Below are 27,973 nucleotides of genomic sequence, written 5' to 3' on the forward strand. Positions count from 1 at the left end.
GTTATATCATGTGTGTCATATAAGGGTATAATGTGTTGTATCTTGTGTGTCATATATGAGTATAATGTGTTATATCTTGTGTGTCATATATGGGTATAATGTGTTATATCTTGTGTGTCATATAAGGGTATAATGTGTTATATCTTGTGTGTCATATAAGGGTATAATGTGTTATATCTTGTGTGTCATATAAGGGTATAATGTGTTATATCTTGTGTCTCATATTAGCTAAGGGTATAATGTGCTATATCTTGTGTGTCATATAAGGGTATAATGTGTTATATCTTGTGTGTCATATATGGGTATAATGTGTTAAATCTTGTGTGTCATATAAGGGTATAATGTGTTATATCTTGTGTGTCATATATGGGTATAATGTGTTATATCTTGTGTGTCATATAAGGGTATAATGTGTTATATCTTGTGTCTCATATTGGCTAAGGGTATAATGTGCTATATCTTGTGTGTCATATATGGGTATAATGTGTTATATCTTGTGTGTCATATAAGGGTATAATGTGTTATATCTTGTGTGTCATATAAGGGTATAATGTGTTATATCTTGTGTGTCATATAAGGGTATAATGTGTTATATCATGTGTGTCATATAAGGGTATAATGTGTTATATCTTGTGTGTCATATATGAGTATAATGTGTTATATCTTGTGTGTCATATAAGGGTATAATGTGTTATATCTTGTGTGTCATATAAGGGTATAATGTGTTATATCTTGTGTGTCATATAAGGGTATAATGTGTTATATCTTGTGTGTCATATAATGGTATAATGTGTTATATCTTGTGTGTCATATAAGGGTATAATGTGTTATATCTTGTGTGTCATATATGGGTATAATGTGTTATATCTTGTGTGTCATATAAGGGTATAATGTGTTATATCTTGTGTGTCATATATGGGTATAATGTGTTATATCTTGTGTGTCATATAAGGGTATAATGTGTTATAGCTTGTGTGTCATATATGGGTATAATGTGTTATAGCTTGTGTGTCATATAAGAGTATAATGTGTTATATCTTGTGCGTCATATATGGGTATAATGTGTTATATCTTGTGTGTCATATAAGGGTATAATGTGTTATATCTTGTGTGTCATATGTGGGTATAATGTGTTATATCCTGTGTGTCATATAGGCTAAGGGTATAATGTGTTATATCTTGTGTGTCATATGAGGGTATAATGTGTTATATCATGTGTGTCATATAAGGGTATAATGTGTTATATCTTGTGTGTCATATAAGGGTATAATGTGTTATACCTTGTGTGTCATTTAATGGTATAATGTGTTATATCTTGTGTGTCATATGTGGGTATAATGTGTTATATCCTGTGTGTCATATAGGCTAAGGGTATAATGTGTTATATCTTGTGTGTCATATGAGGGTATAATGTGTTATACCTTGTGTGTCATATATGGGTATAATGCGTTATACCTTGTGTGTCATTTAATGGTATAATGTGTTATATCTTGTGTGTCATATATGGGTATAATGTGTTATATCTTGTGTGTCATATAAGGGTATAATGTGTTATATCTTGTGTGTCATATGAGGGTATAATGTGTTATATCTTGTGTGTCATGTAAGGGTATAATGTGTTATATCATGTGTGTCATATAAGGGTATAATGTGTTATATCTTGTGTCATATATGGGTATAATGTGTTATATCTTGTGTGTCATATAAGGGTATAATGTGTTATATCATGTGTGTCATATAAGGGTATAATGTGTTATATCTTGTGTGTCATATAAGGATATAATGTGTTATATCTTGTGTGTCATATATGGGTATAATGTGTTATATCTTGTGTGTCATAAGGGTATAATGCGTTATATCTTGTGTGTCATATATGGGTATAATGTGTTATATCTTGTGTGTCATATAAGGGTATAATGTGTTATATCTTGTGTGTCATATAAGGGTATAATGTGTTATATCTTGTGTATCATATATGGGTATAATGTGTTATATCTTGTGTGTCATATATGAGTATAATGTGTTATATCTTGTGTGTCATATAAGGGTATAATGTGTTATATCTTGTGTGTCATATATGGGTATAATGTGTTATATCTTGTGTGTCATATACGGGTATAATGTGTTATATCTTGTGTGTCATATAAGGGTATAATGTGTTATATCTTGTGTGTCATATATGGGTATAATGTGTTATATCTTGTGTGTCATATATGGGTATAATGTGTTATATCTTGTGTGTCATATAAGGGTATAATGTGTTATATTTTGTGTGTCATATAAGGGTATAATGTGTTATATCTTGTGTGTCATATATGGGTATAATGTGTTATATCTTGTGTGTCATATATGGGTATAATGTTTTATATCTTGTGTGTCATATAAGGGTATAATGTGTTATATCTTGTGTGTCATATAAGGGTATAATGTGTTATAGCTTGTGTGTCATATAAGGGTATAATGTGTTATAGATTGTGTGTCATATAAGGGTATAATGTGTTATACCTTGTGTGTCATATATGGGTATAATGTGTTATATCTTGTGTGTCATATAAGGGTATAATGTGTTATATCTTGTGTGTCATATATGGGTATAATGTTTTATATCTTGTGTGTCATATAAGGGTATAATGTGTTATATCTTGTGTGTCATATAAGGGTATAATGTGTTATAGCTTGTGTGTCATATAAGGGTATAATGTGTTATAGATTGTGTGTCATATAAGGGTATAATGTGTTATACCTTGTGTGTCATATATGGGTATAATATGTTATATCTTGTGTGTCATATAAGTGTATAATGTGTTATATCTTGTGTGTCATATAAGGGTATAATGTGTTATAGCTTGTGTGTCATATATGGGTATAATGTGTTATAGCTTGTGTGTCATATAAGGGTATAATGTGTTATATCTTGTGTGTCATATATGGGTATAATGTGTTATATCTTGTGTGTCATATAAGGGTATAATGTGTTATATCTTGTGTGTCAAATAAGGGTATAATGTGTTATAGCTTGTGTGTCATATATGGGTATAATGTGTTATAGCTTGTGTGTCATATATGGGTATAATGTGTTATAGCTTGTGTGTCATATAAGGGTATAATGTGTTATAGCTTGTGTGTCATATAAGGGTATAATGTGTTATAGCTTGTGTGTCATATATGGGTATAATGTCTTATAGCTTGTGTGTCATATAAGGGTATAATGTGTTATAGCTTGTGTGTCATATAAGGGTATAATGTGTTATAGCTTGTGTGTCATATATGGGTATAATGTGTTATAGCTTGTGTGTCATATAAGGGCATAATGTGTTATAGCTTGTGTGTCATATAAGGGTATAATGTGTTATATCTTGTGTGTCATATAAGGGTATAATGTGTTATATCTTGTGTGTCATATAAGGGTATAATGTGTTATAGCTTGTGTGTCATATATGGGTATAATGTGTTATAGCTTGTGTGTCATATATGGGTATAATGTGTTATATCTTGTGTGTCATATATGGGTATAATGTGTTGCATCTTGTGTGTCATATATGGGTATAATGTGATATATCTTGTGTGTCATATATGGGTATAATGTGTTATATCTTGTGTCATATATGGGTATAATGTGTTATATCTTGTGTGTCATATATGGGCATAATGTCTTATATATTGTGTGTCATATATGGGTATAATGCGTTATATCTTGTGTGTCATACAGTATATGGGTATAATGTCTTATATATTGTGTGTCATATATGGGTACAATGGTTTATATCTTGTGTGTCTTATATGGGTATAATGTGTTATATCTTGTGTGTCATATAAGGGTATAATGTGTTATTTATTGTGTGTCATATGAGTATAATGTGTTATCCTTACACATATTCGTTGGATATTGTACTCTTAACACACACAGGTGTTCACTAGCCGATCATCATTGTAAACTAGATAATTCTTTCAACTGACTTGCCTATTTCCTTGAAATTTAGTCTGGCTATTATTTTAAGGCCTTTCGTTACTTCCACATTAGAAACAATCGCATTAAAATTTGCGATTTGTTGGTTATTTTTAGTGTAAGCCATTTGTGCAAGCAATTTCAGAGGAACTGGGAAAGTTACGAACTCCTCTTTCTGACTGATGGCGTTATTCAAGAGTATCTCGTGTGTTCGACTTTTGGCAGACACATTCCTGTACCACTCATCGAGTTGCTTTAATTATTGGGCGTCACAGTTCAGTCATTTTAATGTTTTTCACAAGTGTTCGTGATGACTATCATTCCTTTTTTTAACACTTTTTTTTAAGATTACAGGGTTTGTAAATAAGATATCATATATATTTTTGACTTAGTTACGTTTGTAATGGCCATAACACGTTCATATTATGACTTAAAATACTGTATACATCTTGTGTCTTTGATATATTTTTCAAGTGAAATGTCAATGAATTTTACAAATAATAAATACAAAAGGAATATTAATGAAACAGACTCTAGTTTGCCAAGCTTAACGTTAATGTATTTGGAGGGAAAAATATGGCTTCGGTGATACCAACAACAATCATGTCAGGAAAATGTTGGTACTGTACTGTGTTACTGCTAAGAACTTGTGCGCAGCGCAGAAACTAAGATAATAGGAAATATGAATAAAAAGTTAATTTCGTCTGCTTTATTTATTAATAGATACACAAATAATTATTTTCAAAAGTTATTTTTTAGTACGATTTGGTTGGTATTCACGCTTCATGTTTATTATGTGTATTCATTTGGGGATAACGGTAAGAAAGTAACGTAGTCTAGCGTATATGGACTACAGTTGGGGTCAAAAGTTCGCTCCCTCCCAAAATGAAGCACCATCTTCAGCAAATTAGATAAAACAGCCACCCACACTAAAAAGTAAGTTCAGAGGGTCATTCTCGTGACTGCTTAACCGCGGGGAGCAAATTTTGGTCTGCGACTGTACTGTATTTTTGTAATATTTACATAAAATCAAGGAAAAAACGTTATCTCAACGGAATAACGTCGCTTTCAACACTCAGTATATTTACTGGCTATAATGATATATGACTTATCTATTAATATAGCACGTTTCGTTACATTCATGCTGTTGTATCAATATTTTGATTAAATGCAAAATGTAGATTACTATAGTGTATGCAAAATTTAAATCGTATTTCCTGAGGGCCAATTTACTTAGAATCAAAGACAAATCTATAAACTAATTATATGAAATAAAATTTAAACATGTACAGTATAGCGAGCGACCCGTGTGATCAAATTGTTTAGCGATGTTTTATTTCAATGGTTTTCAACAGGATTCATTATTCTTCCACGTGAAATTAACATGTATAGGCTGAAGACTTTTTTAAATATACTCTTTAACTTGACAAAGGAAGCCAGCATTATAAGTTATCATTGTTGCATTAGATTTTTTGAAGCCCTCGTGAATACTTCCGTTAATAAGTAAGTTTTGGGTTGCGTTATTGTAGCCCAAATTCTGCCTTTCCAGACCTGACTTGTGGAAGTGAGGGACCTTTTTTTTCACTTGTGGCTTCCTGCATCACTAACCACGTTTTGGTTTGTTTTGATTTGATTGGGTAAAATTTCATACTATACATACACATTTACAGAGGATAACACAAAGTATTAATATAACGCTTGTGTAAGATGCGATGTTCAATATACCGCGTTTATGATGGACGTGAGTGTTTAGTAAAAGGAATTTATTCGAGTAAAATATATCTTTCTGTGCGTGGACTTGTTTCTTGCATTATCCAGTTAAAAAAATAGTTGAAAATTGGTGGTGGAAGTACAAAATTCAAACATCGGTTTGCTAAGAGTGAATTTCATTTACCCCAAAGTTAGGTTAAGTTGGGTTGGTTGGTATCTTACAATTTATTAATGAAAAAAAAATAGGAAAAATAATATTCAAATATTGGAACTTATTTTCAACAGTATTTAATTGATCATAGTAAATGCAACAAATTTCTTTCTACACGTATAAGCTTTAAAGTTAATTAAAGAAATAAGATCGCACATGGAAAGTTAAGTCTTATCTTTATTCACGTTTAGTAATAATGTGGTATTATGGTAGGTTTATATTTGAGCTGCTCGTTATGGATCTTATCACCATTTATCCAGTTGGGAATATGCTAGGATTTTTTAATTTATTTTTTATACGGGACTGTGTAGGTTAACTAAATATATTTAGACAAATGCTAAACTTGATGGACTAGATATTAGAGATATTGCAAAAAACTCATAATTTCTAGAACTGGGAAAACAAAATTATTATCACTGTACAGTTTGATCAAGTAGATATTTAAGACATTGCCTTGAAGTGATGGTACCTTAGTTTCAACATTTTGATGTCTCGGTAAAATGAGACGTGCCATACTAAATGTCTCTAGATAAAGCACACCAGGAAGTTCCTCAACCCTCTCATAGTAAGAAGACATGTACCTGCAAGTTGAAATAGAAAAAAAGGTTTATTACTAAATTTGAAATTTATTGAACGATTATATTAATTGAAAGAGTATATAATAGAATAATTGTTTCAATTTGTTTTCAGCATATAAGAAATATATCAGCTGTGTCTGAGGCCAAACCAGCGAATCCTGATGGTCCATTTTCCATATGACTATGCAGATTTAATAGGTACAATTACTGGTGTGGATTATTATGAATAGTTCCTCAGCAGTTCATATCTCATGGTATCTGCATATTCATATATCTACAATTTATTGTGTCTGTATGTGTTTGTACATAATTTTCCCATTTATGTGTTTTAGACCTAACTACACACTTGGGGTGATGACCTGTTTTCATGTTACTTGGGAACATATCATTTGACGGTGACTATGTAACGTGATCACCGCTGATTGACTATGATTAAGAGTAACCTTGGATATCAGTCCATGATACCATGTCATGTATGTTTTTAGGTATCACTTATGTCATCCTGTACATTCCTATTCTACATTAGCCTTACAAGCGGGCCTCTTTACACAGGTGACGACTAGACCATCACATTTATGACGTACAGAAACACTTACCTTAGTCCAAGACTGAATTAAAATGATGACCCATCACATTGAATTTGATCCGTAACTACTGTAAACATGACCAGTTGACTAGTTTAATCCTTCCCAAATCACCTTGACCAGTGTTACTAATACATTAGACTTCATTCCATTCCAACTAGAAACACAAAATTTGCCCTTTTTTCACTATACAAAGTAATGTTAGAACCATTCTCACAGTCTCACCCTTTCCTCAACATCCAGTCTGTCCCAGAATGTTGTAAAGGCCAATGGTATGTTTCCGAAGTCCTATGGTTAAGCGTTAAGAGTTTAGCCATCGCCAGTTCGAACTTTGTGTTATTATTTATGTGTGCTAAACCTGCAGTCTGAAAGGTCCGAGATGCATCAGCCTATCTATCGCTATACAGCATATCCTAAAACAGTGTTACAGACAGAATATTACCATCAAAATTATAGAGCTTAATTTAGCAGTAATAGTCAGCATATCGCTGTACACGTTTCCTGGACAAAATTAATTTTTAACCCAATTTCTTATATTGCTCTACACGTACCCAAGTATGGTTGTCGCCATCGTTTATAATGGTGCTTTAATTGTCATTGTTGTTTAGCACCTCTCATTAAGTGTTACTTTTACACAGGATAACTTAGACATTCCATGCAGAATAAAGCATCACCGTTTACCATTTCTTTAAATACCGTTTTATGTTGCTATTGCTTTATACAGTATTTAGTGTTTCAATTACCAGGGTCATTATACAGCAAAATGACGTGTAAAAATCTTACAACAGAGAACTTTTAAAAAATTTTGGGAAACAATTCAATGTCGATCTTTGCCAAATGATTATCACATTTTAGGACTACAGTAGTATTATGTCTGTCCATGAACAGGATCACACAACAGAAGAATTCACCCCACACATCCCAGAGAAAACTCACGTAACCACATTAATGTTCCAGAACTGGACTATGTGACAGTCCATCCACTTACCCTCTTCTCAGATATGTTTGTCCGGCCCTACAATTTTTGCTCAATATTTTGCCAGAAGTCTACTTTGCGAATAAATTTGAAATACGTTACCGTAATCTCAATTAGTCAAATTGTCCCCGTTTATGGATTGCTCTACTCTCAGGTAAATACAAAATATGGTCGCCTTACCTTATACTGTATAGCATATGAAGATCAGAAGATCATAATTGGGCACATACTGAGATCTAAAAAGGCAGATATAATCAACTTGGCCTTTACTTCTTAAACTCTTAACATAGGACATCGGGAAGTTTATTGTGATTAGTTTTAATATCTATAAAAGAGTCGTTGCATTACTTAGTTGGACTAGCACTTAGAAAAAATACATGTATTTGTCTGAATGGGTTAAGAATGTTAAGCATCTTAATCATGAAGTTCACCTTACATCACAATTCAAATCTATGCTTTCAGTTTTATTTAATGACACACAGAATTCAGAGCTCACACATGTCCTGATTATTTCGAAACATCTTTTTTCAGAAGAGGAAAAACTCACTACACCAATAACAGGACAGGAACCATCGACTCACACAATGAAACATGAATTATTACACGCAACGATGCATGTATTACCTGTCTTAAAGATGGACATGGTCACCATTTTGAACATTACACCTGTCACAGATATAAGCGACTCTGCCTCACAAACTATTGCATCTGTTGCAGACATGGAGTTAGCTTCAACTCTTCCCTTGACACTTGTATCAGAAACAGGTTACACCACTGTTTTCCCGTCCATGTCTGCACTAGAAAAGTATCATACAGCAACAGAGTTATTTACACCTATACCTGAAAAAGTATATGCCATATCACAATCGGTCCCAGAACTTTGCTATGCAACGACTTTGACAGCAGCACGTATACCTGAAGTAGGCCAGGAAATTCTATATCCCTCTGTGTCTGTCCACAAACACGAACTTACTGCAGAAGATTTCACCGTACACATTCCAGAAAAAGCTCATGCAACCACACAAAGTGTTCCTGAACTGGACTATGTGACAGTCCATCCACTCACCCTTGTGTCTGAAGCTGGCCACACTGTAGTGTATCCTATGTCTGTCCATGAACAAGAACACACAACAGAAGAATTCTCCCCATATATCCCAGAGAAAACTCACGCAACCACACAAAGTGTTCCTGAACTGGACTATGTGACAGTCCATCCACTCACCCTTGTGTCTGAAGCTGGCCACACTGTAGTGTATCCTATGTCTGTCCATGAACAAGAACACACAACAGAAGAATTCTCTCCATATATCCCAGAGAAAACTCACGCAACCACACAAAGTGTTCCTGAACTGGTCTATGTGACAGTCCATCCACTCACCCTTGTGTCTGAAGCTGGCCACACTGTAGTGTATCCTATGTCTGTCCATGAACAAGAACACACAACAGAAGAATTCTCTCCATATATCCCAGAGAAAACTCACGCAACCACACAAAGTGTTCCTGAACTGGTCTATGTGACAGTCCATCCACTCACCCTTGTGTCTGAAGCTGGCCACACTGTAGTGTATCCTATGTCTGTCCATGAACAAGAACACACAACAGAAGAATTCTCCCCATATATCCCAGAGAAAACTCACGCAACCACACAAAGTGTTCCTGAACTGACTATGTGACAGTCCATCCACTCACCCTTGTGTCTGAAGCTGGCCACACTGTAGTGTATCCTATGTCTGTCCATGAACAAGAACACACAACAGAAGAATTCTCCATATATCCCAGAGAAAACTCATGCAACCACACAAAGTGTTCCTGAACTGGACTATGTGACAGTCCATCCACTCACCCTTGTGTCTGAAGCTGGCCACACTGTAGTGTATCCTATGTCTGTCCATGAACAAGAACACACAACAGAAGAATTCTCCCCATATATCCCAGAGAAAACTCATGCAACCACACAAAGTGTTCCTGAACTGGACTATGTGACAGTCCATCCACTCACCCTTGTGTCTGAAGCTGGCCACACTGTAGTGTATCCTATGTCTGTCCATGAACAAGAACACACAACAGAAGAATTCTCCCCATATATCCCAGAGAAAACTCATGCAACCACACAAAGTGTTCCTGAACTGGTCTATGTGACAGTCCATCCACTCACCCTTGTGTCTGAAGCTGGCCACACTGTAGTGTATCCTATGTCTGTCCATGAACAAGAACACACAACAGAAGAATTCTCTCCATATATCCCAGAGAAAACTCACGCAACCACACAAAGTGTTCCTGAACTGGACTATGTGACAGTCCATCCACTCACCCTTGTGTCTGAAGCTGGCCACACTGTAGTGTATCCTATGTCTGTCCATGAACAAGAACACACAACAGAAGAATTCTCCCCATATATCCCAGAGAAAACTCACGCAACCACACAAAGTGTTCCTGAACTGGACTATGTGACAGTCCATCCACTCACCCTTGTGTCTGAAGCTGCCACTGTAGTGTATCCTATGTCTGTCCATGAACAAGAACACACAACAGAAGAATTTCTCCATATATCCCAGAGAAAACTCACGCAACCACACAAAGTGTTCCTGAACTGGACTATGTGACAGTCCATCCACTCACCCTTGTGTCTGAAGCTGGCCACACTGTAGTGTATCCTATGTCTGTCCATGAACAAGAACACACAACAGAAGAATTCTCCCCATATATCCCAGAGAAAACTCACGCAACCACACAAAGTGTTCCTGAACTGGTCTATGTGACAGTCCATCCACTCACCCTTGTGTCTGAAGCTGGCCACACTGTAGTGTATCCTATGTCTGTCCATGAACAAGAACACACAACAGAAGAATTCTCTCCATATATCCCAGAGAAAACTCACGCAACCACACAAAGTGTTCCTGAACTGGACAATGTGACCATCCAGCCATTTATCCTCGTGTCTGAAGTAGGGCAGACTGTTATATATCCCTCGTCATCTTTCATCCATAAACATGAATTAACCACAGAAGAATTCATTGGGCATATTCCAGAAACAGTGCAGGGAACCATACAATTTGTTCCAGATTTAGGTTTTGCAACAATCCAACCTTTAACACTTATATCAGAGACAGGTCTGACTGTCATATTTCCATCCTCATCTGTCTATGAGCCAGATTATATAACTACAGAGCTCATACAGCCTATTTCAGAAATTGCTATTGTAGGGAAAGCAACACCAGTATCTCAACCTTACTTTGACCTTGGTTGTGCAACTGTCCAACCGATTACTCTGATATCACAGGAAGACCTCGCTCCCAAACAGCCTAGTTCATCTATCTCGGAATCGGACAAAACCCTTACACATCCTGTCACTCTTGTCCCATCGTTGGATGATTCCTGCATGCTTCCTATAACCCAGACCTCTGTACCACCCCATACAGGCATACCGACAGAAGGACCGGCTACCACAGTCACCTCCACAAAATCTGAAACGAAGACGGAGGACGTACAGTACAGTGAAGTAAAGGAAGACACAGAACAGACTGATGTAACCCAGAAACACTCTGCTGTGATGGCAACACAACACACTGGGTGGGGGGAAATTTCAGAAGAAACTGAAACAAAGAAATCGACTATGACATTTACACCAGATCAAAGGGGTAAGCGTCCGATAGAAAAAATAAGTAGCCTTGAGCCTGTGGATGCTACTAGTACTAAGGAGGATGTGGTTTCCGAAAACGTAGGCCAAGAGATATCAGCACGTCAGATTTCTCTCAGAACTGTTAAACAACGTATTATTGAACACACTGACGACGATGGGTTGACACATGAGGTTATGGTAGGCGTTGGTGTAGAATCTGGGAGCTTCAGAATGCCAGAGGAAACTCTAACTAGTACTCTAGGTATGAGTATCGAACCAAAGGAAGTTTTTGAGTCATCATTTAATCTCCCCACTGTACATGCTCCAGAAGTGGAATCTGATACTAGTTCTCATGAGAAGTCTACTATTCAGATTGAGGAATTAGAGGAAGATGAAATGCAGACTGATTTAAGTTTCCAGAAACCAAAGTTTGGCGAATCAAAGGACGAGAGCATTATTGAATTTGTAGATGAAACAGTGCCTATGAAGGCTCAACATACGATCGAGCCAGTCGATAATAAAGGCTTTGCAGAGTCTAGTATTCCAATTGTATTTTCAGACAGTCCAAAAGAAGGTGTCACACCCCGTATCCGCATTACACAAAGACATGAGAGTGTATTTATAAAAGACGGTGTACTTTCCCAGCAAAATGTTATTATCACATCTAGCACAGAAGATATCGAACAAAGTACCGTTAAACCACAACTGGAAATTGTAGAGATTGATGACACGATGGACAGTCCCGCGACCGAATGTAAAGTAACACTCCCAACAACCCATCGCGGTTCTTTAGATATTTCAGCACCACAGGACGTAGAGATAGTTCCCGTATCACCAACCGAAACGGAACCTAGCCTCGAAAAGATTACACAGGATAAGAAAGATTTGGCTGAAATTTTCCCAGAATGCGTGCTTGAGCCTCTTCCTCAGGTTGTAGAATGTAAAGCTGTACAGTCTAAAGTTGAATATGAGAGAGCTTCTGTTACCGAAACACTTACATTTGTCGGTCCATCACCCTCAAAATCTGTAATTAAGTCTCGTACGATTAAAGTAGAAGAAGAAGATGATGAGGAGAGGCAAGAGGCTCGTGTTAAGTTAGGCGATGGCTTACACCCCATAGATGCACCTACAACACTGGCCCAGACATACTTGACACCTACAACTCCATTGCAAATTCAACACAAAAATGAATCGAGGGATTCCACAAACATGGTGGCCATATCTTCAAAAGCTATCCAACCTATTGTCCCTGTGTCCAGTATTACCCAGGAACATGTCACTACACACCAACATGACACTCATGAAGACGAAAATGTAACATCCACTCTTGTGCCTTCCATGACATCTACAGAATCTGAGGTTATATCCTCAGAGTCCATTCCCACTCCATCTAAAGAATTGAGCGAGGCTACAGAAATGACAGAAGAACACACATCTCTCCTAGAAAACATTGAACCAAGAAAAGAACAAGCAAAGGCAGTTATAACTGATGATGTCAGAGATTCTTTAACTATTATTGAAAGTCACACAGAGGAACAGCCAACACCTTGGGTAAGAGGAGAAAAAATTCATCTTAAGAAACAAATCAGTATTACACCAGACGTAGTTGCTTCTGAATCGATACAAGTAACCGACACAAAAGTTGAAGATTCCTTTACTACTTTGACACCAGAGAAAGGAGAGGAAGTTACGGCAACTGTTACCGAAGAGCTTAAAGACTCTGTAACAGTTACTGAAAAGATACCGGAGGAGCAACCGACGCCTTGGCGACAAGGGGAGAAAGTACCATTTAGAACAGAGAGGATCAAACCTGAATTAATTCCTTCAGAATCACTCCAGGTAATACATACAAAAGTGGAAGACACTTATGTGACCCTAGAGACAGAAAAGGGAGAACAGGTGAAAGCTACCGTCACAGAAGAGCTTAAAGACTCTGTAACTGTTACTGAAAAGATACCGGAGGAGCAACCGACGCCTTGGCGACAAGGGGAGAAAGTACCATTTAGAACAGAGAGGATCAAACCTGAATTAGTTCCCTCAGAGCCAATTCAGGTGACTGATACAAAAGTGGAAGACACTTATGTGACCCTAGAGACAGAAAAGGGAGAACAGGTGAAAGCTACCGTCACAGAAGAGCTTAAAGACTCTGTAACAGTTACTGAAAAGATACCGGAGGAGCAACCGATGCCTTGGCGACAAGGGGAGAAAGTACCATTTAGAACAGAGAGGATCAAACCTGAATTAATTCCCTCAGAGCCAATTCAGGTGACTGATACAAAAGTGGAAGACACTTATGTGACCCTAGAGACAGAAAAGGGAGAACAGGTGAAAGCTACCGTCACAGAAGAGCTTAAAGACTCTGTAACTGTTACTGAAAAGATACCGGAGGAGCAACCGATGCCTTGGCGACAAGGGGAGAAAGTACCATTTAGAACAGAGAGGATCAAACCTGAATTAATTCCCTCAGAGCCAATTCAGGTGACTGATACAAAAGTGGAAGACACTTATGTGACCCTAGAGACAGAAAAGGGAGAACAGGTGAAAGCTACCGTCACAGAAGAGCTTAAAGACTCTGTAACTGTTACTGAAAAGATACCGGAGGAGCAACCGATGCCTTGGCGACAAGGGGAGAAAGTACCATTTAGAACAGAGAGGATCAAACCTGAATTAATTCCCTCAGAGCCAATTCAGGTGACTGATACAAAAGTGGAAGACACTTATGTGACCCTAGAGACAGAAAAGGGAGAACAGGTGAAAGCTACCGTCACAGAAGAGCTTAAAGACTCTGTAACAGTTACTGAAAAGATACCGGAGGAGCAACCGATGCCTTGGCGACAAGGGGAGAAAGTACCATTTAGAACAGAGAGGATCAAACCTGAATTAATTCCCTCAGAGCCAATTCAGGTGACTGATACAAAAGTGGAAGACACGTATGTTCCTCTTAAGACTGAAGAAAGTCAACGAGTAAAGGCAACAGTTACTGAAGAGCTAAAAGATTCTCTGACGATTACTGAAAAAATACCAGAGGAACAGCCAACACCCTGGCGACAGGGAGAAAAGATACCTTTCAAAATGGAGAGTATTGAACCTGAACTAGTCCCCTTGGAACCTATTCAAGTAACTGACACAAAGATTGTTGATACCTGTGTTACTTTCCAGGGAGAAGAAAGTGAAAAAGTAAAAGCAACTGTAACTAAGGACTTAAGAGATTCCGTTACTGTTATTGAGAGACTTTCAGAGGAGCAACCATCTCCCTTGGAGAGACCAAAGAGAGTAACTGCAGATTCTGCTCAACATATGTTAATGGTAATGGAACATGATTCAATTTCGGTATCTGAAGTGTATGCTAAGGAAGGAGGTACTCAGTTTGAAACGGAAAAAGCTGAAATACAAAAAGCCATTGGAAAATTAGAACCATTACAAGCTTTGACCACGACGGACCAACGAAGTGAGGAGTATTTGTCTCAGCTGTCTGACATGATGAAATCAACAGAAAAGGCCACTGCTTTGGATCAAGACATGCAACATACATTAGAAGTTACAGAACAAGTAGCTCATGAAAGTACAGCTGATCTGAAAAAGACAGATCGTGTCTATGAGAACCTGAAGTGTGGCCTCATTGGGCAAAATGCTGCCTTGACACAAGAAATTTTGGTTCATGATGCAGAAGAAACATATGAATCAAAGGCTCCCAAGACAGCTTTCACAAAACAAACAACTGTAACAAAGGAATCAGAGGCTGTGATAATTGCAGAGCCAAAGTTGGAAGAAGATACTGTTCAGTGGGAAAAGCATACAGATTTATTAGAAAAGGCCAAACCAAATGTTCAAGAACTTAGACATATCCAAGTTTCTGAAACGTTTAAAGCGGACAAAGAGGATATTTTCATCCAGCCCACAGCATTACAACTACAAGGCAAGTCCTCGGAAGTCCAACCCTTGCAAGCTCTTACCATCCAGGGTCATGATGTACAGGAGGATGCTGCTTCATGGAAAGCTCGTGTAGACAAAGAACAGACAGCTAGAACATCTATCTTGGAAAACATGCCCCTAAGTGTTATGGAAACTCAACAACACGATTCATTTAAAGAATATAAAATGGATAAACCGTTGGAAGCACATGCAACTCAGAAGGAAGGTAAAAGAGAAGCTTTAGCTGTATCCGAAGTGAAGGCTGTATCTCCTGTTCGTGAGATAACAAAGACTGAGACAAAGGAAGAACATGCTGAGGTTATTCATGCTAAGAATACTTCTGTAGTTATTTCATCTAAAGAAATTCAAGAGAGTGAAGCCCCCTTGAAAATCCAACGTCCAATGGAAGCATATGCTGATGGGTTAGACATAAATGCGTACCATCCCTTAACAGTTGCAGATACTGAGGTTCAGTTACCTGTTGATATTCTAAGCGAACCCGCTCTTCTTACGGGGACGGCAAAGACGAGCTTTATTCCTCAAAAAGCACTTGAAATTGTCGAATCTCAGACTCACCAGAAGGAAATGGACTTCCAGCCAACCAAACCAGCAGATGTGAAGTTGGAAGGGAAGGTTGAATGTAGTGAATATTCCCTTGAAGTCAGGGAAACCAAGGCTCAGTCACCAATAAGAGATCTGAAAGAAAGTAAACCGTCTTCAGATATGGCTAGTGCATCACTGATACCACAAAAGTCTGTGAAAGTATCAGAGGTTTCTGTGAGTTACAAAGAAGGAGAGTTTAAAGAAATTCCAAGGTTTTCACACACTGCAACGGAAGAACAACTGCCTGGCCATCACCCTCTGCATGTGACTCAAAGTAACGTTCAGGATAGCACTCAAGATTTCAAACCTATTATTCCCAAAGAAGAAGTTGCGTCCGTAGATCTTAAAGGTTTCCATGCACCATCTGTTACTGAAGTTCACACGGAACAAGGTGAAGTAGTATATATTCCTGACAAGTTGCCTGTTACCACTGCCAAAACTGATATGGTTGAGGGTATGCAACCCATTATAACTGAGGAGGTATGTGCTTCTTCATCTGTTCAGGATTTGTCTGTTCCTGATATACCACAGACAAAGGAAGCTACCACAGGGTTTGAAGAAAGGAAAGCTATATCCATCCATGAAACTGGTACTCATGAGAAAGAAGGGTCATTTACTGAAACAAAACCTGTAGAATTGAAATTACAATCCAAAATAAATGGCGGACTAGAGCCGCTGCTCGTAACTGAGATAGAAAGTGAAGAATCCACTGGCAAAGTAAAACCACAATCAGTACCAGCTATGGAGAACGCAAAGATAGAACTTACACATGCTACAAAGGTGGCGTTATCGTCTGGTGTTTTGATAAATGAACGCGAAGGATGGCATGAAGATGATAAACCAGAAGTACAGAAGGCAGAAGGTACCATTAGTACAGGTGAGGCTATTACTGTTTCAGAAACTCATCCACAATCAGCAACTGAAGAACTTTTAGTATCACCTACACCAAAGACTGAAGAGGGAACAGGTTCATTGGTTCCATCAAAAACTGCAACAGTCTCAGAGGTTGTCCTTCACGAGAAAGAAGGAATACATAAGCCCAGCACTTACCCAACAATCTCGTTATCTGGTCAAATGCAACCTCCGCATTTACCATTAATTGTTCAAGAAACTTGCACTGAATCGAGCATATCAGAAATGGCAGAGCAGAAGCTTCAGCCATCACAATCTGCATCAGTATCTCTTTTTGCACATCAGATTGCCTCTTCGTCAAATGTTGGAGTGAGTGAAAAAGAAGGAATATACAAACAGATTAAACCAAAGGAAGACCTAGCCAGTGTGGAATACGAAAGTGAAAAAGCTCCTATTCAGGTTAGTGAAACTAGAGCTGAATCCCCCGTGAAAGACTTTAAAGACAAGAAACCACAGGATGCACAGGCAAAACCATTTATCATACCACAGAAGGCTGTTGCTGTGTCTGAAACAGAAACTAAAGATAAGGAGGGAATACTGAACGTGGAAAAACCGGCAACAGTTACTCTGGAGTCTGATATTACTTGGCCTTTGCATCCAGTGACAGTGTCTGAGGTGAATGCAGATTCAAGTGTACATAATCTTTCTTTGGATAAAATAATTGAAGAACAAGCAGTTTCTAGCCATATTCTTCATCGTGCAGCAGCTATTAGCGAGGCCATGGTTCACTTAAAAGAAGAGGAATATCATGATATTAAACCGATTCCTGTTGCACCAAAAGAATTCCATACTCCTGGCCATGAGCCCGTTGTTATAACTGAAACTCGTCCCGAATCTCCCGTTACCAACCGTGAAGAAAAGGAAACTCCGATGAGTAAAGCCAAGAGTGAGGTAATTTCACAAGATACAGTACAAGTGCAGGAAATTCGAGTTCATGAATCAGAGAGTGATTTTGAAACTATTGCACCAAAGTCATCAGTTGGTGAATCGCATAGAATTCCAGGACATGTTGTAGCAGTATCTACAAACGTTGAACCGTCGGATTGCCTCCAGAAATTGGCTGAAACTGATAAAGTTGTAGGTAAAACTGCAACCTTAACAGTTAATGCACAACAGGCCGCTGAAGTGTTGCAGCATGATATTAGTGAAGCGGGAAATATTTTGGTCGATAAGAAACTAGAAAGTATGAAAGCGAAGCCAAATGTCGAAGAAATGCAGTCCGTTTCAGTTTCAGAAATAAACGCAGAAACAAAAGAACAAGATTATATTGCGAAAAAACCACATGTAGAGAATGTGGAAGCCAAACCAGTCCTTACTCCCCTCCACCTTGCGAATATTGCCCATCCTGACATTGCGGAACAGGAAGGTAAAATCCCAACACTCAACATTCCCGATACCACCCACGCTAAACTTCACTTCACCCCACACACATCCAAACAAGTAACTCAACCGCAACCTGATATACTTCCAGGCATATTAAAACCAGAACAACCTGTTCTGGCTACCGGTAAGATTGTATTGGAACAGTCTACACATGTCTCCGGCTCTCAGGAAATTGTTGTCGAGACTGTAAAGGAAGAGGCAGTCAAGAGCACTCCACAGACTAAGCAAGCCCACTCTATTTTCGATACACAAGAAACTATCTCGGTTATGCAAGTGTCAGTTCTTAATCAAACAGAATCATTGGATGAGGTCACCAAACCTACACCTGCAATCGCTCAACCAGGTCACGTAACTCAGCAAAGCATTCATGTTGAAGAAGCTGACTTACGAGAGTCCTCGTCGTCTGTTTCGTTTGAAAAAACAACCGAACGAAAAGCTACTACAGTGCTAGATGAAAGAGAACACGTTACAGTGTCGGAAGTAAAATCTAATGAACTCCCAATAGATTTGAAAGAAAAGAAAGTTGAAGTAAAGGCCACGCCTTCGGTAAAGCCCCACGAAACTGTCACTGTGTCCTCTGTAACTGTGGCTGAAAATTACGAAGAAACTAAGGATCATAAACCTAAAATGGAGAAGGCTGAACCAGTTGCTACACCCCAACAGTGTGCTTCTATTGAAGAGACTAAAGTTCACGAAAGTTCTGGTGAAATAACAATCAAGAAACCTACAGAAGAAAAGGCTATAACTCATGTATCAAAACGTGAGTCTGTTATGGTGTCTGAAGTAAAAACAGAAGAAAAACCAGTTAATCTCAAAGAACGAACTCCCTCTCAGGAGAGAGCAAGGCCAGTTGTTTCTAAACAAAAACATGTTATTGTATCAGAGACATCAACAGTAGAAGCACCAGGATTTGTTAAACACCGCACAGCTTCAGAAGAAAGGGCTAAAACTGTTTTATCTCAAAGAGAATCAATAATAGTGTCAGAGGTTCGATCTGAGGAGGCCCCACAGACCGCCAAACACAGAACTCCATCACAGGAACGAGCACGAAAAGTAATTTCTCAGAAAGAATCTTTCGTTGTCGAGGAAGTCAAAGTTCACGAGGTACCCAAAGACCTTCCAAAAGCTAAACCTAAATCTGATAAAGCAAAGAAGGTAATGCCTCAACAGGAATCTATTTTTGTTCAGGAAACTCGAGTTGAAGCACATGCGGGTGACCTTTCACATACGAAACCCAAGGAAGAAAAAGCCATGCAGATACTGCCAAATCAGTCATCCGTGTCTGTATCTGAAATGTCAAGTCAAGAAATGCCAGTTCAAATGCCCGAATATAAACCAGAGAGAACGCATTCAGCAAAGACCAAAATTGATCACAGGGAGGTTGTCACAATTTCTGAGGTAACTGCAGATGAAGTTCCTCATATTGTTCCTCAAGAAAAGAGGAAAACAGAAACTGCCAATTTGATTCTGCCAGACACAAGAGAAACCATTCAAGTTTCAGAAGTTTCCACTGAGGAAACTCCACAAAGTGTTGAGCGAGTGAAGACAAAAGAAGAGTATGCCCGTGTAGTTGTAAAGCCAACTGAGCCCATTAGCGTTTCACAGACACAAGTTCACGAGTCCACTGATAATGTTCCTGTATCAAAGTACAAGGAAGAAAAGGCTTACACAATTCTTCCTCAACAGGATTCCATTACTGTACAAGAAATAAATGTTAAGGAAGTTCCACAGGATATAAAGGACCACAAACCAAAAACTGAACAAGCAAAATCTATTCTATCACCTAGACAGTCTATTGCTGTTGAAGAAATTACCATTAAGGAAAGTCCTGGATCAGTGGCTGACCTAAAACCAAAGACAGAGCAGGCAAAGTCCATCATTTCACCACACGAATCACTAACTATTGAAGAAGTAACAGTAAAGGAAACTCCAAGAGATATAAGCGAGAAAAGGCCAACGTCACAGACGGCAATTTCAATTTTGTCTGAGCAGGAGTCTATTTCAGTGCAAGAAGTTTCGGTAAAGGAAGCTCCAGGTCCAGTGAAAGATAAAAAACCAAAGACTGCGACAGCTACGTCTATTATTTCTCCACATGAGTCCCTTACTGTACAAGAAATTACAGTAAAAGAAGCTCCAGCAGACATGACAGATGCAAAACCAAAAACAGAGAAAGCTACTTCAATTTTGACTCCCCAAGAATCCATTGCTGTCCAAGAGGTGTCTGTGAAAGAAGCTCCTGGAGCAATAAAAGATGCAAAACCAAAGGAGGAACAAGCTACGTCTATTTTCTCTACACATGAATCTTTGTCTGTCCATGAAGTGACAGTAAAGGAGGAACCAGGAGATATATCTGATAAAAAACCTAAAGCTGAGAAAGCAACTTCAATTTTATCTGAACAGGAATCCATTTCTGTCGAGGAAGTATCTGTTAAAGAAGCCCCTGGTTCAGTAAAAGATGCAAAGCCAAAAACAGAACAAGCTACATCAATTATTTCTCCACACCAGTCACTTACTGTACAAGAAGTAACAGTAAAAGGAGTTTCAGAAGACATAATGGATAAGAAACCAAAAACTGAGAAGGCAACATCAATATTATCTGAGCAGAAATCTATCTCTGTTCAAGAAGTTTCAGTGAAAGATGCTCCTGGATCCGTTAAGGATCTGAAACTTAAAACAGAACAAGCAACATCTATAATATCACCACATGAATCAATCACTGTTCAAGAAGTGTCTGTGAAGGAAGCACCAACAGACCTGAGTGAGAAAAAGCCAAAGAGAGAGCAAGCCACCTCTATTTTGTCTGAGCAGGAATCCATTTCTGTCCAAGAGGTGTCTATAAAAGAAGCCCCTGGGTCGATGAAGGATATGAAACCCAAGACAGAACAAGCTACATCGATTATTTCTCCACACCAGTCACTTACTGTACAAGAAGTAACAGTAAAAGGAGTTTCAGAAGACATAATGGATAAGAAACCAAAAACTGAGAAGGCAACATCAATATTATCTGAGCAGGAATCTATCTCTGTTCAAGAAGTTTCAGTGAAAGATGCTCCTGGATCCGTTAAGGATCTGAAACTTAAAACAGAACAAGCAACATCTATAATATCACCACATGAATCAATCACTGTTCAAGAAGTGTCTGTGAAGGAAGCACCAACAGACCTGAGTGACCGAAAACCAAAGACAGAAAAGGCAACTTCTGTATTGTCTCAGCAAGAATCTATTTCTGTCCATGAAATATCGGTGAAAGAGGCTCCTGGAGCGATGAAGGATATAAAACCAAAGGAAGGACAAGCAACTTCAATTATTTTCCCACATCAGTCCCTTACTATTGAAGAGGTGACAGTAAAGGAAGCTTCGGGAGATATACGAGATAAGAAGCCAAAAACCGAGAAGGCAACTTCAATATTATCTGAGCAGGAGTCCATCTCTGTCCAAGAAGTGTCGGTGAAAGAGGCTCCTGGGTCGGTGAAGGATATAAAACCAAAGAAAGAACAAGCGACTTCAATTATTTCTCCACATGAATCAATTTCCATTCAGGAAATATCTGTGAAGGAAGTTCCGGCAGATTTAAGTGACCAAACACTAAGAACTGAGAAGGCAACCAAAGTATGGTCAGAACAGGAATCCATAGCTGTGCAGGAGGTGTCTGTAAAAGAGGCTCCAGGTTCGATTGAGGAAGCAAAGCTTAAGACAGAGCAAGCAAAATCCATAATATCTCCACATGAATCACTTACTGTTCAAGAAGTAATGGTTAAAGAAGCCTCCATAGACATCACAGACAAAAAACCAAAGACGGAAAAAGCAACATCAATTTTGTCTCAACAAGAATCTATTGCAGTTCAGGAAGTGTCTGTGAAAGAGGCTCCTGGCTCGGTGGAAGACATAAAACCGAAGACCGGACAAGCTATATCAATTCTTTCTCCACACCAGTCACTTACTGTTGAAGAAGTAACGGTGAAAGAAGCTCCATCAGACATATGTGATAGAACACCAAAGACTGAGAAGGCAACTTCAATATTGACAGAACAGCAATCAATTTCTGTTCAGGAAATCTCTGTAAAAGAAGCTCCAGAGTCCATGAAAGATTCAAAGCCGAAAACAGAACAAGCAAAATCGATAATTTCACCACACGAATCACTTACTATTCAAGAAGTATCGGTTAAAGAATCATCTGGGGATATAAGTGATAAAAAACCAAAAACAGAGAAGGCAATCTCAGTGCTGTCTGAACAAGAGTCCATTGCTGTTCAAGAGGTTTCCGTGAAAGAAGCTCCAGGATCAATGAAAGATGTGAAACCAAAACAAGAACAGGCAACCTCTGTTATTTCCGAGCATCAGTCACTTACTGTCCAAGAGGTAACTGTGAAGGAAGCTCCGGCAGACATAACTGATAAAATGCCAAAAACTGAAAAAGCAACTTCGATTTTGTCTGAACAGGAATCAATTTCTGTCCAAGAAGTATCAGTGAAAGAATCTCCTGGGTCGATGAAAGATGCAAAGCCAAAGACTGAACAGGCAACATCAACCATTTCTCCATTGCAATCACTTACTGTCCAGGAAGTGTCGGTGAAAGAAGCTCCTGGATCAATGAAGGATTTGAAGCTAAAAACAGAGCAAGCAAAATCTCTCATTTCTGAACATCAATCACTTACCGTGCAAGAAGTATCGGTGAAGGAAGCTCCAACAGACATAAGTGATAAAAAACCGAAAACTGAGAAGGCAGTTTCCATTTTGTCTGAGCAAGAATCCATTTCTGTCCAAGAAGTATCCGTGAAGGAAGCTCCAACAGACATAAGCGAAAAGAAACCAAAGACAGAAAAAGCAACTTCAATTTTGTCAGAACAGGAGTCGATTTCTGTTCAAGAAATATCCGTGAAGGAAGCTCCAGGTTCCATGAAAGATGCAAAACCAAGAACAGAACAGGCAACATCAACCATTTCTCCATTGCAATCACTTACTGTCCAGGAAGTGTCGGTGAAAGAAGCTCCTGGATCAATGAAGGATTTGGAGCTAAAAACAGAGCAAGCAAAATCTCTCATTTCTGAACATCAATCACTTACCGTGCAAGAAGTATCGGTGAAGGAAGCTCCAACAGACATAAGCGAAAAGAAACCAAAGACAGAACAGGCAACATCAACCATTTCTCCATTGGAATCACTTACTGTCCAGGAAGTATCTGTGAAAGAAGCTCCAACAGACATAAGCGACAAAAAACCAAAGACAGAGAAGGCAACATCTATTTTGTCCGAACAGGAGTCTATTTCTGTCCAAGAAATATCGGTAAAAGAAGCTCCAACAGACATAAGCGACAAAAAACCAAAGACAGAGAAGGCAACATCTATTTTGTCCGAACAGGAGTCTATTTCTGTCCAAGAAATATCGGTAAAAGAAGCTCCAACAGACATAAGCGACAAAAAACCAAAGACAGAGAAGGCAACATCTATTTTGTCGGAACAGGAGTCTATTTCTGTCCAAGAAATATCGGTGAAAGAAGCTCCAGGTTCAATGAAAGATGCAAAACCAAAAACCGAGCAAGCTACATCTGTCATATCAGAACTTCAGTCGCTTACTGTCCAAGAAGTATCAGTAAAGGAAACCCCAACTGATATAAGTGATAAGAAACCAAAGACAGAAAAAGCAACTTCAATTTTGTCAGAACAGGAGTCTATTTCTGTCCAAGAAATATCGGTGAAGGAAGCTCCAGGTTCAATGAAAGATGCAAAACCAAAAACAGAACAGGCAACATCAACCATTTCTCCATTGGAATCACTTACTGTCCAGGAAGTGTCGGTGAAAGAAGCTGCGGCAGACATAAGTGATAAGAAACCAAAAACTGAGAAGGCAGTTTCCATTTTGTCTGAACAAGAATCCATTTCTGTCCAGGAAGTGTCGGTGAAAGAAGCTCCGATAGACATAAGCGACAAAAAACCAAAGACAGAGAAGGCAACATCTATTTTGTCCGAACAGGAGTCTATTTCTGTCCAAGAAATATCGGTGAAAGAAGCTCCAGGTTCAATGAAAGATGCAAAACCAAAAACCGAGCAAGCTACATCTGTCATATCAGAACATCAGTCGCTCACTGTCCAGGAAATATCGGTGAAAGAAGCACCAACAGATCTGAGTGAGAAAAAGCCAAAGAGAGAGCAAGCCACCTCTATTTTATCTGAACAAGAATCCATTTCTGTTCAAGAGGTATCAGTGAAAGAATCCCCTGAGTCGATGAAAGATGCAAAACCAAGAACAGAACAGGCAACATCAACCATTTCTCCACTGCAATCACTTACTGTCCAGGAAGTGTCGGTGAAAGAAGCTCCTGGATCAATGAAGGATTTGAAGCTAAAAACAGAGCAAGCAACATCTCTCATTTCTGAACATCAATCACTTACCGTGCAAGAAGTATCGGTGAAGGAAGCTCCAACAGACATAAGTGATAAAAAACCGAAAACTGAGAAGGCAGTTTCCATTTTGTCTGAGCAAGAATCCATTTCTGTCCAAGAAGTATCCGTGAAGGAAGCTCCAACAGACATAAGCGAAAAGAAACCAAAGACAGAAAAAGCAACTTCAATTTTGTCAGAACAGGAGTCGATTTCTGTTCAAGAAATATCCGTGAAGGAAGCTCCAGGTTCCATGAAAGATGCAAAACCAAGAACAGAACAGGCAACATCAACCATTTCTCCATTGGAATCACTTACTGTCCAGGAAGTATCTGTGAAAGAAGCTCCGATAGACATAAGCGACAAAAAACCAAAGACAGAGAAGGCAACATCTATTTTGTCCGAACAGGAGTCTATTTCTGTCCAAGAAATATCGGTGAAAGAAGCTCCAGGTTCAATGAAAGATGCAAAACCAAAAACCGAGCAAGCTACATCTGTCATATCAGAACTTCAGTCGCTTACTGTCCAAGAAGTATCAGTAAAGGAAACCCCAACTGATATAAGTGATAAGAAACCAAAGACAGAAAAAGCAACTTCAATTTTGTCAGAGCAGGAGTCTATTTCTGTCCAAGAAATATCGGTGAAGGAAGCTCCAGGTTCTATGGAACAAGCAAAACCAAAGACTGAGCAAGCCACATCCATTATATCTCCTCACGAATCGGTAACAGTTGAAGAGATAGCTGTCAAGGAAATTCCAACAGACATAAGTGATAAAAGGCCCAAAACAGAGCAAGCAACCTCAGTATTTTCGCCTCAGGAATCTATTTCCGTCCAAGAGGTGTCGGTAAGAGAGGCAACTGGATCAATGAAAGATGCAAAACCAAAAACAGAACAGGCAACATCTATAATCTCTGCACATGAATCACTTACTGTTCAAGAAATAACAGCAAAGGAAGCTCCTGAAGATATTAAGGATTCAAAGCCTAAAACAGGGAAAGCAACATCAATCTTTTCTGAGCAGGAGTCCATTTCTGTACAGGAAGTTTTGGTAAAGGATGAACCTGGGTCCATGAAGGATTTGAAATTCCAGACTGAACAAGCCTCCTCAGTTATTTCTCCTCACCAGTCAGTTACTGTTGAAGAAGTATCTGTGAAGGAATCTCCAAAGGACCTAGCTGATCAGAAACCGAAAACAGAGACTGCCAAATCGGTTCTTTCTCCACAGGACTCCATATCTGTGGAAGAAATTTCAGTTAAAGAAGCGCCTGGAGATCTTTCGGATTTGAGGCCAAAGACTGAAACCGCAAAACCAATTGTGAGTCCTCAGGAATCTGTTTCTGTTAGTGAGGTTCAGGTTGAAGGACAGACACAAGATATGGTTACTCCAAAGCAGATAAGTGAAACTGCAAAGATCAGTGTAACAAAGAAAGATTCTCTTCAGGTTCTAGAGGTGGCTCCAGAGATCGCACCAGACACAATTCCAGAAACTAAATTGATTGAAGATAAGGCAAAGGTTACTGTAACGGAGAATCTCCAACGTGCAGATCAAGAAGATGTAATTGTTTTGAGAGGACCTACTAAAGAAAAGAAAGTCATCGAAGTAGTTGAGGAATCTGATGAAGAACAAGTTACTAAGAAAGTGGAAGAAGAAGTAGAAGAGGAGGAGATTGTTGAAGAAAAGGTTAAACTAAAACCAAAGAAGAAAAAGGAGATCAAGGAAGAGGTTATCGAGGAAGTCACAGTTGAGAAACCTGAGAAGGTTGAGGAAGTTACAGAGGAAGTGACCCTCAAGAAACCCGAAGAGAAGGTTGTTGAGGAAGTTACAGAGGAAGTGACCATTAAGAAGAAACCAAAGAAGAAACCCGAAGAGAAGGTTGTTGAGGAAGTTACTGAGGAAGTGACCATTAAGAAGCCTGAAGAGAAGGTTGTTGAGGAAGTTACTGAGGAAGTGACCATTAAGAAGAAACCAAAGAAGAAACCCGAAGAGAAGGTTGTTGAGGAAGTTACTGAGGAAGTGACCATTAAGAAGCCTGAAGAGAAGGTTGTTGAGGAAGTTACTGAGGAAGTGACCATTAAGAAGAAACCAAAGAAGAAACCCGAAGAGAAGGTTGTTGAGGAAGTTACTGAGGAAGTGACCATTAAGAAGCCTGAAGAGAAGGTTGTTGAGGAAGTTACTGAGGAAGTGACCATTAAGAAGCCTGAAGAGAAAGTCGTTGAGGAAGTTACTGAGGAAGTGACCATTAAGAAGAAACCAAAGAAGAAACCCGAAGAGAAGGTTGTTGAGGAAGTTACTGAGGAAGTGACCATTAAGAAGCCTGAAGAGAAGGTTGTTGAGGAAGTTACTGAGGAAGTGATCATTAAGAAGCCTGAAGAGAAGGTTGTTGAGGAAGTTACTGAGGAAGTGACCATTAAGAAGAAACCAAAGAAGAAACCCGAAGAGAAGGTTGTTGAGGAAGTTACTGAAGAAGTAACCATTAAGAAGCCTGAAGAGAAAGTTGTTGAGGAAGTTACTGAGGAAGTGACCATTAAGAAGCCTGAAGAGAAAGTCGTTGAGGAAGTTACTGAGGAAGTGACCATTAAGAAGAAACCAAAGAAGAAACCCGAAGAGAAGGTTGTTGAGGAAGTTACTGAAGAAGTGACCATTAAGAAGCCTGAAGAGAAGGTTACTGAAGAAGTTACTGAGGAAGTGACTATCAAGAAGAAACCAAAGAAGAAACCAGAGGAGAAGGTTGTTGAAGAAGTTACTGAGGAAGTGACCATCAAGAAACCGGAAGAGAAAGTTGAGGAAGAAGTTACTGAGGAAGTGACCATCAAGAAGAGACCAAAGAAGAAACCAGAGGAGAAGGTTGTTGAGGAAGTTACTGAGGAAGTGACCATTAAGAAACCTGAAGAGAAGGTTGAGGAAGAAGTTACTGAGGAAGTGACCATCAAGAAGAAACCAAAGAAAAAACCAGAGAAGGTTACTGAAGAAGTTACTGAGGAAGTGACTATCAAGAAACCAAAGAAGAAACCCGAGGAGAAGGTTGTTGAGGAAGTTACTGAGGAAGTGACCATTAAGAAACCTGAAGAGAAGGTTGAGGAAGAAGTTACTGAGGAAGTGACCATCAAGAAGAAACCAAAGAAGAAACCAGAGAAGGTTAGAAGGTTACTGAGGAAGTACTG

At 38.8% G+C, this 27,973-nt stretch overlaps 1 protein-coding gene across 1 annotated transcript in view; it reads left to right on the top strand.

The window, feature by feature from the left end:
- The window catches only part of LOC121859754 (titin-like), a 206,917-nt gene that overhangs the window by 149,600 nt on the left and 29,344 nt on the right, over positions 1-27,973 (top strand). Inside the window, 1 exon segment of the mRNA XM_042356741.1 lies at positions 12,976-27,947. Coding sequence (XP_042212675.1) covers positions 12,976-27,947 — 14,972 coding nt within the window.

Source organism: Homarus americanus, unplaced genomic scaffold (assembly GCF_018991925.1).
Source record: "Homarus americanus isolate GMGI-L3 unplaced genomic scaffold, GMGI_Hamer_2.0 scaffold27231, whole genome shotgun sequence".
Taxonomy (NCBI): Eukaryota; Metazoa; Arthropoda; class Malacostraca; order Decapoda; family Nephropidae; genus Homarus; species Homarus americanus.